Source organism: Leptodactylus fuscus, chromosome 3 (assembly GCF_031893055.1).
Source record: "Leptodactylus fuscus isolate aLepFus1 chromosome 3, aLepFus1.hap2, whole genome shotgun sequence".
Classification (NCBI taxonomy): Eukaryota; Metazoa; Chordata; class Amphibia; order Anura; family Leptodactylidae; genus Leptodactylus; species Leptodactylus fuscus.
The window spans coordinates 89,369,670-89,384,423 of record NC_134267.1 but is presented as its reverse complement, the minus strand read 5'-3'; the positions used below and the strand labels follow the sequence as shown (position 1 = coordinate 89,384,423).

The 14,754-nt window shown below is 43.8% G+C and overlaps 1 protein-coding gene across 2 annotated transcripts in view; it reads right to left on the bottom strand.

The window, feature by feature from the left end:
• Positions 1-12,553, bottom strand: part of MAP7 (microtubule associated protein 7) — an 88,709-nt gene extending 76,156 nt beyond the window's left edge. For both annotated transcript variants that reach the window (XM_075267934.1, XM_075267935.1), the window contains exon 1: positions 11,971-12,553. In XM_075267934.1, the coding sequence (XP_075124035.1) occupies positions 11,971-12,151 (181 nt within the window). In that variant the 5' untranslated portion in view covers positions 12,152-12,553. The remainder of the gene's footprint in view (positions 1-11,970) is intronic.
• Between the last annotated feature and the right edge of the window lie 2,201 nt (positions 12,554-14,754).

Genomic DNA, 14,754 nt, shown 5'->3' with positions numbered 1-14,754 from the left:
AAGAAATGTGATAATATCACCAAATAACGTAAAACTGCCTGAAGGTGAAACGTGACTAAGCCCAGAATGCAAAAAACAGATGTAACCTTATGCAAAACATACTTTTGTGCCCATCCAAACAACGGACCATAACAGATCTGTCTTGTTTTAGCATTGATCTCTATGTAAATGGTTGGCAATCAATTTACATCTGCTAAACAAATGTAAAAATCTGAATGGAGCCTAAAATGTGAATCTCTACAAAGTCCACACACTTTCTGAAATTTCTGGGGGCATTTGAGGTTTTATGAAAACCACTGAGAAAAGGTAGCATCTTATTGACCATGAATCTCCATAGAGACTCAGAGGGTGTTCCCTCACCCAACGAAAGGTTATCATCTTCCTGGCCATAAAGAGAAGTAAAATACATATATGAAGAGTCCATGCCCCTTCATCCAGAAGGTCCAACAGACAGGAATAAAAGGCACTCCAAAGGTCACCAGAGGGGATAGATGGAATTGCTGAAGAATATATATCTGTGTCATCTTGTTATTAGCAGATGACAAGACATAAAAGGGAACATTCTAGCGCCGCTGTTTGTGATGGAAGAGCATTTTACTTACTTCCTCTGGGGATTTTAGATGGTGTATGTAGGGGTTCTGGGCAGGTTCCAACACCAGGTCAAGTGATTTGAACCAGCCACATACTATGGTAAAGCCAGCCCTCATAGCACAGCTAACTAGAGGAGGTTCTGATCAGATGACTCTGCTTTGGAACCAGCACAGAACCCCTAAATTACAGCATCTACAAACCCATGGAGGAATAAAATGGCACCATTTAGCCACAGTGTTTTAGTCACTGCAAATCCCATCCACACATACTTGCAGCAGAAATGCCAGTAAATATTTGGAGATCGGAAGATGCACATCAGTCACTGACTTCAGAAACCTCAGTTAGCTCTGAAGGAAATAGAGGGGCTGGGGCACCCATCCATCAGCCTTAGTACCAAGTGCAAAGCTTTCCATTATTCCTTATGTTTGTGAAGTCTTCACTCAAGGGTTTGTTGAAAACATTAACCAAAAAACTGGTGTGTGAATGAAGCCTTACATTGAAAGTACATAGCTGCCCTCATATTTTACAGTCTCACAGTTTAGATGTATAACATATCACAACTCTGCAGGCATCAGATGACATTTCCCATGATACATTTCAGGTTACAATTTTGCACAATTTTTTTTTTTCTTATGATTTGGCTGGTGGGAAAGTCTTTTGAAAGACTGAGGGCTGAAATAAAGGCTTGGCTACACAATGCATATAATTGCCATTTCTGTTTGCTTCTGCCACCTTAAATAAATATACTAGTCTACTGATAGTGTGTACTGCTATTATAAGAATACAGCAGTCCTATGAAGAATCTCAGAGACTGAGGCATTTTATCATGTCTGTTTGCTGTAAGTCATGTTTAGCACAGCCCAGCTTTCATGGTAATCGGTTACACACAAAAATATGTTTTGCAAATATTACAAATGTACAGCTTGCACACCTTGTACTCCCTCGTAAGCGTGCTACTTTTCATTTGAGGGCAACCTAAATGTGAGGATGCTTACAAGGTATTGCCTCGGGAAAAAAGTTCCAACAGCATACCCCTAACAGATACTGTAATGTCTATCATTTGACAGATCCTGCTCCTCATCTTAACTAGGAGACAAAAACAGGCGCACATAGCTTGCCAAACAAATCCTTTTGGTTGTGGGGTCACCTGTGGCAGATGCTCACAAAGTTCTGGGAGGATTTTTTAGCTTTTAACCAGCTGATCAGATCACAGATCAGGAGACCTGCCCCCTTAACCCTGACCTTAAAGAGGACCTTTCACCACTTTTGGGCACATGCAGTGTTATATACTGCCAGAAAGCAGACAGTGCGCTGAGTTCAGTGCACTGTCGGCTTTCCCGATCTGTGCCCGGTGTAAAGAGCTTACGGCCCGGTACCGTAGCTCTTCTATGGTCAGAAGGGCGTTTCTGACCATTAGCCAGAGACGTCCTTCTGCCTCGCGGCGCCTATCGCGCTGTACTGTGGAGCCGGGAGGAACTCCCCCCTCCCGCTCCTGATAATGCTCGTCTATGGACGAGCTGTGTGAGCAGAGGGAGGGGGGAGTTCCTCCCCGCTCCACAGCACAGCGCGATAGGCGCCGCAAGGCAGAAGGACGTCTCTGGCTAATGGTCAGAAACGCCCTTCTAACCGTAGAGCACTACGGTACCGGCACCGTAAGCTCTCTACACCGGGCACAGATCGGGAAAGCCGACAGTGCGCTGAACTCAGCGTACTGTCGGCTTTCTGGCAGTATATAACACTGCATGTGCCCAAAAGTGGTGAAAGGTCCTCTTTAATAACTTCTAGTGCTTGCTTCTGCTCTGGTGCAGAGTAATCAGACATCTGAATGGTGACGAGCAGTGCACGTGTGTCCGTGACATGACCATGGACTGTATATCACATGGACTGATTTTTATCCACTGGGAATAAGCAGAATGAATTAAAGCAAGATACGATTTAGAAAACTGTAAGGAATGGATACAGAAAGTATATTGAAAAATTGTACAACTTTTTATTATACAAACAAGAACACATTTCTCTTAGCATTGGTCTGAAACTGGACAAACCCCATAATGTATAAAAAAAAAAAAAAAAAAATGTATTTAGCTTGGCCAAAAATGCATTCTAATGCAAAACTAAGACAAGGGCTGTCAACCAAACTAATGTCTGTCTCAAAACTACTGAACATTATAGTCACAACTAAAATCTGAAATATATGTAGAATTTATAACAATCCATCGGTCTGTATCCTGGACAGTTCCCCAACCCCAGCATAATATGATACAGTATGATGAGTATAATCCAGGGGTACCCAACCGCCGTTCCGTGGACCAGTACTGGGCCTCGGGGCATAGGAAACAATAGCAAAGGGGGTGCACAATGCATCGTGCACCAGTCTTATTAGCATATGAAGAAAAACGGACTTATTCAAAAACCACTGAGGCAATTTACATACAAAAGGTAGGTGTGGAACAGCCTTTGTAAAGCCTATGCAAGGATGTGATTAGTTAAAAATGATTTTTCCCAATGATAGAGCCCCTGGCTTTTATCCCCTACACTGTGCCAATAAGCCAGGACCTTAGTATTGCTTTTAAATTTTTCTCTCTCCTGCAACCTCAATGACCACCAAGTAATTCTCCATTACCAGAAGTAGTAACAGAACATATGGAAAGAATGTGGAAATGCTTTGAAGAACCATAAACCCAGCAGTCCATATTTAGCTAATAAACTACTAATACACAGGACTAGATTTACAGCTGGTGAGGCTCTACACCTAGATATACGGTATTCCAGAAATTAATAACTGTTCCACCATAACATTTGTATTACTGCTTCCCCTACTATGGCTATAGGAAAATCACCAGGTCATATCAAGCAAAATAATTGCAAAAACAGGAAAAATATGTCCTCCAATATTTGTACTTCTTAGCCACAAGCACCAACTTTCCAAAATGCAGCTGAATGGAAGGCCTCATAGTCTGCTTTTTCCTTTTCCGTATGGTCACATGCTTACTAAAATGATCAATGTGAAGCAGCGGTACAAACAAGACTTGAGTTTTTATGGACTAGCTGTATCAGTTATCATTACATGTGAACTAAGAGGCTTCAGTTGCCATGAAGAGGAGATCAATTTCTGAAACTTCATGTAAAACCAATTTCCTGTTCCATGGTTTGCATATCTGCTTTAGTACATTGCTACAACCATGGAGAACATGTAGCTGCGGGATCTGTAGTAATAAGTCCTTTAGCATCCAGTCACTACAAGACTTGGAATACTCCATAAATTAAAGGGGTTAGCCCATTTCCAATATAGATGGCCAATCTTTAGGATATGTCATCAGTATTAGATTTGTGCAGGTCCTACATTTAGGACCCCCAGCTGTTCAGGGACAGAGTGGCTCCCACTAATGTTATAAACTGGTTGGCTTTAGATACTGCATTGCTCGCCAACTAAAATCTAGGAGACAACTGTCGGCTGTCACTGCTGTGACCAGTGAGATAAACTAGTCTATAGAATCTCTGATCTAATGGGGAAGAAGTCTTGTCAGTCTTGAATCTTTCTCAATCTAAAGGGAGTTCCACTTGTCTTTTGAAGATTTTACATACACAACTTTTCAGCATATTTATTGTGGGTTTACCAAGTCTTTTCTCAATGATAGGCAAGTTTAGTTGTTTTAGCACTTTTAACCTTTTCTCATAAGTCATTCACCCCCTTATACACTCACCGGCCACTTTATTAGGTACACCATGCTAGTAACGGGTTGGACCCCCTTTTGCCTTCAGAACTGCCTCAATTCTTCGTGGCATAGATTCAACAAGGTGCTGGAAGCATTCCTCAGAGATTGTGGTCCATATTGACATGATGGCATCACACAGTTGCCGCAGATTTGTCGGCTGCACATCCATGATGCGAATCTCCCGTTCCACCACATCCCAAAGATGCTCTATTGGATTGAGATCTGGTGACTGTGGAGGCCATTGGAGTACAGTGAACTCATTGTCATGTTCAAGAAACCAGTCTGAGATGATTCCAGCTTTATGACATAGCGCATTATCCTGCTGAAAGTAGCCATCAGATGTTGGGTACATTGTGGTCATAAAGGGATGGACATGGTCAGCAACAATACTCAGGTAGGCTTTGGCGTTGCAACGATGCTCAATTGGTACCAAGGGGCCCCAAAGAGTGCCAAGAAAATATTCCCCACACCATGACACCACCACCACCAGCCTGAACCGTTGATACAAGGCAGGATGGATCCATGCTTTCATGTTGTTGACGCCAAATTCCGACCCTACCATCCGAATGTCGCAGCAGAAATCAAGACTCATCAGACCAGGCAACGTTTTTCCAATCTTCAATTGTCCAATTTCGATGAGCTTGTGCAAATTGTAGCCTCAGTTTCCTGTTCTTAGCTGAAAGGAGTGGCACCCGGTGTGGTCTTCTGCTGCTGTAGCCCATCTGCCTCAAAGTTCAACGTACTGTGCGTTCAGAGATGCTCTTCTGGCTACCTTGGTTGTAACGGGTGGCTATTTGAGTCACTGTTGCCTTTCTATCAGCTCGAACCAGTCTGGCCATTCTCCTCTGACCTCTGGCATCAACAACGCATTTCCGCCCACAGAACTGCCACTCACTGGATGTTTTTTCTTTTTCGGACCATTCTCTGTAAACCCTAGAGATGGTTGTGCGTGAAAATCCCAGTAGATCAGCAGTTTCTGAAATACTCAGACCAGCCCTTCTGGCACCAACAACCATGCCACGTTCAAAGGCACTCAAATCACCTTTCTTCCCCATACTGATGCTCGGTTTGAACTGCAGGAGATTGTCTTGACCATGTCTACATGCCTAAATGCACTGAGTTGCCGCCATGTGATTGGCTGATTAGAAATTAAGTGTTAACGAGCAGTTGGACAGGTGTACCTAATAAAGTGGCCGGTGAGTGTAAGTTTCATGGCTCTCCTTTGTACCTGTTCTAAATCCAGATGGTGCCCAGAACTGAAAAGCATATTCTAGATAAGGCCAAACTAGTGCTTTGCACAATGGTAATATTACATCCCTGTCCTGAGAGCATATACCCCTTTTAACACATGACAATATCCAGCTAGCCTTAAAAAAATGCAGGTTAATGCTTATATTCACATGCACTATTCATTTAGGAAAAAGGTTTAAAAGAAACATGGTGGTCTCTCCCTAAGGAGTGACAATATCCCCTTAACCCTGTCTAAGCCTCTCACCTCTACCATGTTATAGTCCTCTCTACATCGGGCTGAAGAGATCCAAGTAGATCGAAACAGCTGTCCTCGATTGAGAGACTATACCTGGTAATAATCCTAGCGTCATTGCAAAACAAAGACCTCTTGGAAGGTCGGGCATGATGCTAAAGGGAGCAGCCATTATTGGGTTATTTCACTGGAAGGCTTGCACATTCCAGTGAGCGCCCTCTATTGGTTTGCAATACTGAGGCAGCAACTGTCTTCCTAATTACATCATGGAAGCCAGATTTGCATATTCTTCCCATAGTTCCTTGCAAAGTGGAGTGCTAAAGGCTTAACAAGTCTCCACACACCTATATGGTGGTCTCTCCCTAAGGAGTGACAATATCCCCTTAGAAGAAACATTGTAATATATCTTATTCTGTGTCCGGATTATAAAAACCGGTTTCGCGGCGGAGAGCGCAAAACGCTCACTGCCGCGCATGGCCGGACAGCTTTCTCACCTATTCAAATGAATGGGTGAGAAAGTCTCCTGCAGGTTTCCGTCTCCTGCCTGTGTTTTAGGCAGGAAACGGAAACCTAAGTACGGACACCGGGCCGCAGATGTGAACGAGCCCTAAGGAGATCTGTTTCCTTTTTCCTTCTCCTTATTGGCCTGTTGGTTTACATAGAATCTGCAGCTGCTCACACATAGAACTCTATGGAGATGAGAAAGAGATGAGGAAGAAGTGTATGGATTTATTTCCTTTTATTGCTAGCAGTATTAAAAGAGCCCCTCCTCAATTGAAGAATAGCAGATTGCAGCATTAGTTAGGGCGGGTTCACACCTGCACCCAGTCTCCAAAACCGGCAGGCAGTTTTCAAACCCATTCATTTGAGAGAGCAGAGGACGCTCACGGCCAGACTCTGTATGCCGTGTTTCCGTCTCCTGTCGGCAGAAGACGGAAACCCACAAAGCGGAGATCGGGCGCTGGTGTGAACCCCGCCCTTATCTGTGTGTTTTCCAGCAGCCTCCTTCTACTCCTCCATAGACAAACATATAAAAATAACTGGAGAAGTAAATGGAGAAGGCAACATATTTGTTAAATAAGATCTGTTACAAAGTTTCTTTTCGCCCTTACTATTCATTTCTGAAAAGATTTTGTTTTATAATTGGAGTTACACTTTAATTATCTATAGGTCGCTAATATTGTAGAAGGTGGTAAGGCCATCTCAAATAAGGTAGCTAAATGTACAGTACCTGTGTATGCTCATAAAGGGGGAGACCCATGGACAGCAAGGACCAATACGTTGGTTTTTTTTGGGTTTTTTTAACACATAAGGAGGTTTAAAATAACAAGCAGTATAGTTCATGGGGGGCATGATCGCACAAAATCTAGAAAACAGTCACTCACAGATCCCAGTCATGTAAGCCCGACATGCACTGATGAATTGAGAAATTCAAAGGCATAGTAGCTGAATTTGTAGAATGACCATCAATTGCTGGGTTACACCTATAATGTTGCCCCAAACGGGAAATCTAGGTGCATCTTAGCAATAGGTGAATAGCAGATGTGGCAGGGTGTACTATTTAAGGCCAGCCTTAATAGCCAATGCAAACAAGTTCTGATCAGTATTTCTCTTTGCAAACAGTGCTAGTCCTGGCTGGGCACAGTCAATGTCCTTTTCCCCGAGAAAGAAATAACCAGTACTTCAGCTCAGTTTCTGGAATCCGGAAATTACAAATAAATGTGATTAATAAAAACAGATTACGGTGTACCTACATTTAAGTTTTCATAATACAAAACAGAACATGAATAAGGCAAAGCCATAGCATAAATCAATGAAAACAAAGCACGAATGGGACCATCATATCGGCTCGCACACAACTCGTAAAATGAACGAGCAAAAGCCTAAGCGACCAGGGGGCACAAAACAAGAAAAACAGTAAACAAGAGACAAGGGCACAACAAGGACAAGGAACAGTGGGGAACAACAGAGACATAGGTAGGCTCAATAATAGGGAGGGGGACAGGGGCCCCAGGTGCCAAAAAGAAGAAACCAAAGTGAGAGAATTATGCAAAAAGGGAGGAAAATTCCACTGACTCTTGAAACACAACCCACGGCCACCAGAGAGTACGGACCGCAGAGTCCTCCGCGACCAAGGCCTCCATCCTCCTAATAAGGAGGAGCTCCTGGAGCCATTCCATCAGAGAAGGAGACAGTACTACGCCAGTGGCGGGGAATAACCATCCTGGCAGCCGTAAGGAACTGGCAAAACAGATCACCCTTTACCTTAGAAATCTTTACCGAGGATAAGGGATAGGAGAGCCAGCTGAGGGGAAGGGGACAAGGAGCGACCACTGACCTTTGCGTACAATGAAAAGACAGACGACCAAAACACCTGGATCTCCCCGCATTCCCAGCAGATGTGGAAAAAACAACCCACTGCGACAATACAGCGTGATCGGAAGGGCCTAGAAGAGATAGAGGAACCTAATGCCGGGTTCACATAGGGTCTTTCGGTCCTCCACCTCAGGTTCCGGTCCAAAATACGGGTAGCTGTGACTGGATGCTGATGCACCGTACCGGCATCAAGTCGCACACTGTGCTCCGGATTAGGCCCAAATGAATGGGCATAGCCGGGAAGAGGGAATGTCTTCAGGCAGATTCACGAGGCGGCTCCGCCTGAAGAATGAGCATGTTCGTTATTTTTTCCGGAAGCTGGATAGAACTGACCGGCTCCCATTGATTTCAATGGGAGCCGTCTTTTTGGTCAGGATTTTGAGGAGATACGGCCTCAAAATCCTGACCAAAATACCCTGTGTAAATTCAGCCTAAGGACGACATCAAACATCAGGATGTTGATGCGTCCGAAACCAGGACAGGCCGAGAGCTCCATAAAATCTCAAGTCAACCGCAGTCTTGTCCAGTAATGGGAGGTAGTTCAGGGCGACCAGGTCAGAGGGAATCTGGATACCTAAATATTTAATGGAGCCGGGCTGCCATTTAAAGGGAAAAGTCGAAGCAAGGTACGCAACATCCGTCTGGGGGAGCGACATGTTGAGGGCTTCGGTCTTTAAAAAGTTGACTTTGAAATTAGAGATATCGCCAAAACAGCGAAACTCCTCAATGATCGAGGAGAAAGAAAGGTGAGGCTGGGTAGGCAGGGCAACCGCGAGGTGTTCCATTACAAGGGCGTAGAGTGAGGGGGACAAAGGGCAGCCCTGGTGGGTGTAATTACGGACTGGGAAAGGATCAGACAGAAGACCCTTGTGCAAGAAACCAGAGCCAACCCCTACCTGCTCCAGAGTGGCCTGCAAGAAGCCCTAATGAACGGGATCGAATGCCTTCTCAGCATCGACAGAGAGGAGACAGAGGGGCGTATTACGGGAGCGCGCCGTACTAGAGACGAGGAGGGTCTTGCAGACATTGTCCCTAGCTTCACGGCCAAGGATGAAGCCGACCAGATCAGTATGGATCAGGTGGGGCATCAAAGGAGAGAGGTGATTCACCAACAATTTAGCGAAATGTGATAAATTTAATATGGATTCAACTAGCATAGCTAGTGTCATATCTTACATCTATGGGCATGGTATACTACTGTTAGGATTAGTTCACAAGAGACAATTTACAGAGGAATTTGAGACAGTCTTCTAGCGGCAAAGCTTCAACTTTCTGCCATGACTTTGCTCACTGCTGACACAATGGAACTAATCAGATTGAATCTCACACTGCTCATTGTGTCTGAATCAGGCACAGAAACTGCAGCAAGCGCCAGCAGGATAAAGCTTCACTGAAAACAATGGGCGGCAGATTCTGGCAGGAATTTGGAGCCGATTTTGAGACAGAATCTACCGATATCTCAAAATCAGCTGCAAATTACAGTGTGAACCTAGATTAATATTCTAGCCAGCTTCCAGCCAGTTAACTTGAACCCTCTAACAGACATGGTGGTGGTGTGTACCCAATGGGGTAACTACCACTATAGCAGCTGCCACGATGCCCAGTGAGCCCGTTTTTTTTATTTTGCTTTGTTTTTTTACTTACTAATCCCCAATTCTGCATTTCTGTTCATTGCTGTCTCTGTTTCTCTTTTTGCTCTCCAGAGCACCCCGTGCTTCCCATATCCTGTCACTGGTGCCCCCTGGAGGAAAGAAGGGGAGCGAGGGCGGCCATGAGCAGAAACAGGGATCGGTAAATAAGGCCACGTGGCTGCAGCAAGAGTATTTGTTGGGCGAACCCCAACAAATAATGGTATTACTATACTCTAGAGACTTTTCAGACTCCAGAGCATAATGATTGGAGGCCCAGGGGAGGTGATCAAATATAAAAATGTGTTACTTGCCTCTTTGGTGCAACTTTGTGGTGTCTAATAGTTTGTGGGTGGTATACCCAAAAAAATTTCAGGATCTGCTTAACCCAAATTTTTTTGCAACGAACACCGTAGGGGTCACGATGGGACTTTATACTGTGAGGAGAGGCCACTATGGAATATTATAATGTCTGGAAGCCACTTTGGGACATTTTGTGTAAATTGGAAATTATAATGTGTGGAGGCAGATAAAGGGGGTGCTATGCCGTGGGCCCCCCCCCCCTTCCCCAAGTAAGAAGTTTGCTATGTAGCCCAGTCTTTGCTAGTCTCGCCCTTGGTGTGTACTCCTGTTAGAAGACAAACCAACAGACGTCCATGCTACCAGAACTGAACTTTTACTAACTTAGCAATGGACAGGGTAAAGATCACTTTCAACAAGTAACCTCAGTCACCAATAGCTTACACAAGCAGTTAGCCTGTGGGGACTGGAGTGATGCCTAAGCTCCCTACCACCCTCATGGACTAGGTGTCTGCTTTCCCGTGATGCAGTATCTGCTTTACTGGATGGTGTGGACTTTCCAAACAAATGGACTCGGCCAATGGCATCTCTCAAAAAGGCATCACATCACAACTACTGAAGGGTCATACCAAAGAATGAGTCAAAGTAAACGCTGCCATGCTGCAACACCTAGGCGTAAACACATTCCACCTGTACACTTTGCAACTGTACAGAAAACACTACAAGATACACATTGCATCATCAATGGTACATAGCATAAACATAACCTAGGTTGCTTGACTAAGGAAGTTAACCTTCATCTCCTTGCAGTACTACTATACCAAAGTAATTAGTAGTTGTCCAAGTAAAAACTACAACTATAAACATACTTTTCCAGTGCTTGGAATATTTCAGAGCAGAACCTGGACAGTGCTGTTATCATTCTGGTACCCATCAAGGTTAAAAGCCATCACAGAGGTCTGACCTACATAAGGTCTCCACAGCACGGTCCTAGCTCCATGGCAGTTTCCCATGAAGTACCAGAATGACCATTACACATTGGTGATAATATATTTTCTAGTTGGTCTACTTTAACAAGTCTTCTAATAGGCATCAGAGAAACAGACTTGCAGACGTATGCTCTTTTTAATCTATTTATAGAGTCCTCCCTGTGCAGTATATTAGTTGGCAGTACTAATGACTATGGGATAGGTTAATAATGGATTATCTTTATGTAAAGATGTCAGTGACACCCTTGACACTCCTCAGCTGTTGTGGAGGAGGTGAGATGGAAGCATTCAACTTGCATGACACAAGACTGTTCACACCCACAGCATACTAGCACTATAGGGCAAGCATTAGACTGGCAGGACAGTTCACTGGGGCACACTACCCTATCACAATGCGTACTAGCACAGATCTCTGCATAAGGGAGGGCCCTGTTATTTCTAAAAGCATTCTGCATACTGGGTCCTGAACAGGCCTTGCGGATAAATCAAATGTGTAGTCACATTGAAATGTCACCACTGAAAAATTGACAAACACTGTGCACATTTGTTACAGAATGAGGCACCCATTTTTCTCTGTCATATCAAGTAGCATAGCTGTATTTCCAAGCACGAGAAAAATGTATTATGCATTCTGTATATGAGATAAGATGGTTACAAGAAAAAGGTCATTAAATAGTACTAGCACCCACATAACATCCATACTGCAAAAACCATAATGTAGCAAGACATAGTAACGTACGCTCAACATTCATTTCTAGAGGAATGCAAATCCCAGAGCCTAGCAACTAGACATGTCAGCTGGATACAAGCCTGTTCTGCCTACATCTGCATTGAAGGACAGGCATGTTCAATGACTATGCATTGTACACAGTCAAAACCAGGGTTACCTTTTTCCTTCTTGCTATTGCCATTCTTCTGGTGCTCATCTTCTTCATTAATAGTGAAAAGTACCGGAGCTGCAGGCCTTGTACCTGTTTTCTTTACTCTGTCCTGCCGGGTAGCAGTAGCAGATCCTGGCATGTTGCCCGCCACAGGTTTTTTTTTCTTGGATTTTAGAAATATCAGCATGTATTCCCCTTTTCGGTCACAGCTTCCCAAGAAGAGTAAATGGAGCAGCCAGTTCCTCTATAGGTTAGTCAGTGGCCACAATGGGCCATGAGAGTAGGAAAAAGGCCGATATCCACTTGCATAGATAACCCAACGTCCTTCCTCGGTATCAGATCACAAGCCTGTTCTTCTTCCTGGAATCCAGCCAGGTATAATCTACCAATTTGCTTCCTGTATAAGCACCTTTTCCCTAAGCCTTCTGCCGGCTTCAGCACACTAAAATATTCAGCACACAGCGCAAGAGGAGAAAATCTGATACGCCGCTGTTCACAGTTACCCTGACAACAGTGACATCGCCTAGTCAAAGGAGAGCTGCGTAATGCTGCCTCTTCAGATGGAGCCTGCTGGAATGCTGCTACCTCCTGAGCTGGGACTGGGCTGTGCCCTCGAGCCTGTATGGGGCGGTAGGAGATGCTTGCATAATAAGGCGAAACACACAGCAAAGTGCTACAGAGCTATGGCTCACATCAAGACAGGTGCTCGCTGAAGACAGCTCATAATACCAGGAACTGAGGATCACAGCAACACACACGTCTACAACATGTAGTAACAGTACTGCTAGTAATACACTGACATGAGCAAAACACTAGGATCACATAGAAAACAAAGCACTATAGCTCCTATGTGAGGAGAAACATTTACTGAAAGTATTTAGAATGTATTAAGGTTTATTCTAACATACAGAAAGTGTGTTATACATCAATGCCTATACAATACAGCATATAAATATCAATAATGAAGTCTGGATCCATAAATGAGAGTTTCAGATCTGGGGCCTGATCACAGCTCAGGAGTGGGACGTATGTAACTTTACAAGAGAAATGTCATGTCATGAATAAAAAAAAAAAAAACAACACAAACCCCCCAAAAAACACACACACACTTGAGAAGTGTAACCTGATATTTCAGTGTATATACAGTGGAACCTCTCCAGAACACCACTCCTTTGAGTAGTCCCCCCGACCCCCCATTTCTTAAAGACCAATGTTTTTCAGTGGGAACACCTTTGAAAAGACAACAGATTGGATGTACATGTACTGAGAGACCAATATGGATGCAGCTCTGTGCTGTACAACATCATTGGACCGCAGTAAGCAAGAGACAACGGGACAAAAATCACCAAAATTACACTGAAGCAGAAAACCCCATGTCATTCTCAATGGACGACTGCTGAACAATATGTATGCCACCGAAGTGCCCAACTTACTTGTCTTGGGAACTGAACCACAAAAGGGACAGGTTTTATGCATAAGTCACACCAAAATGTGCATTCTTGAGATTTCTTGGACTACGAAATATCAGCAAGTATCATCAATGTGGCAGTAAAAGGGGAACAATATTGGGGGTCTAGGAATGAGAGGTGAACCATGCTCGGTAACTGGAATAAGATCAGTATAGATGTGCTGGGGTCCACGATTTAAGTGGATATTTTGCTGGGGACTAGAAGTGAGAGGGGAACCATGACGAGGACTATGATTTAACAGGACACCATGTTGGGAGATAGGAAGGAGAAGGAAACCATGAAGTGGACCTTGATTTAAAAGGTACACCAATGTCGAAGGCCAGGAAGAAGAGGGGAGCCATGTTGGCAACTTGAAAAAAGAGGAAAGTCATGATGGGAGCCCAGAATGATGGATGGATATATGTGTGGATTGGGTTTTGTACAGTAACACAGCTGATAGTCCCATCTATGCCTGCTTTTGCTGAATATACTAACCATAATTATTTGGGAGGGCTGATATAATTGTTCCATTAGACACTTTAATCTGTATTATTTATATTTTTTTTCTTACTGGGGACCACCCTTATTAAAACGCCATTTTGCTGTAAAATTTGGAAGGTCGGCTTAAACAAGTTTCACTGTATTACATAAGACATTACTTGCTTTATTTGAAGAGAAATAACAGCTTGGAGTCAAATCACATGGAAATAATCATGGAAACTTACTATAAAAAGCAGACAAGCTGAGCACAACCATGATGGTGCATGATGTAAATACTAAAGCTGGGTTCACGCTACCATTGTTAATGTTCCTTGCCGTCTTCCTTTATGGGATGCACCGAGAAAAAAAAAAAATAAATCAGCGCCAAGCGCTAATAGCGTGATACCGTAGTGGATGGAGATGCAATAACAAGTAGAAAGTAAAATGCTCACCTTGAGTGGTTGTGACGTTACCTCACAACCACTATGTAGACATGTAATAGAGGTACTTCCAAATTCAGAGGAAGCCTCTGTAGATGGGTGGACCTCAGTAGCACCAGCCAAGCCTGTGGTATGTCGAAACAGCTGGTGTGGACGTCTGGAATATCCAAAAGGCAGGAAAAAAGAAGGCAGGAGGTGCGCTGATCCAATGAAGAACTCTGTATTAATCACACAACACGTACACACTTGAGAAAGGGTATTCAGCCCGAAACGCGTTGCGTGATTAATAAAGAGTTCTTCATTGGATCTGCGTGCATCCTGCCTTCTTTTTTCCTGCCTATTGGATGTTCCTTTATAGGATGACAGCAACGGACATTAAACTGTTGCAGAGAACAGACACGGACTGATTCTATGTCCATTCC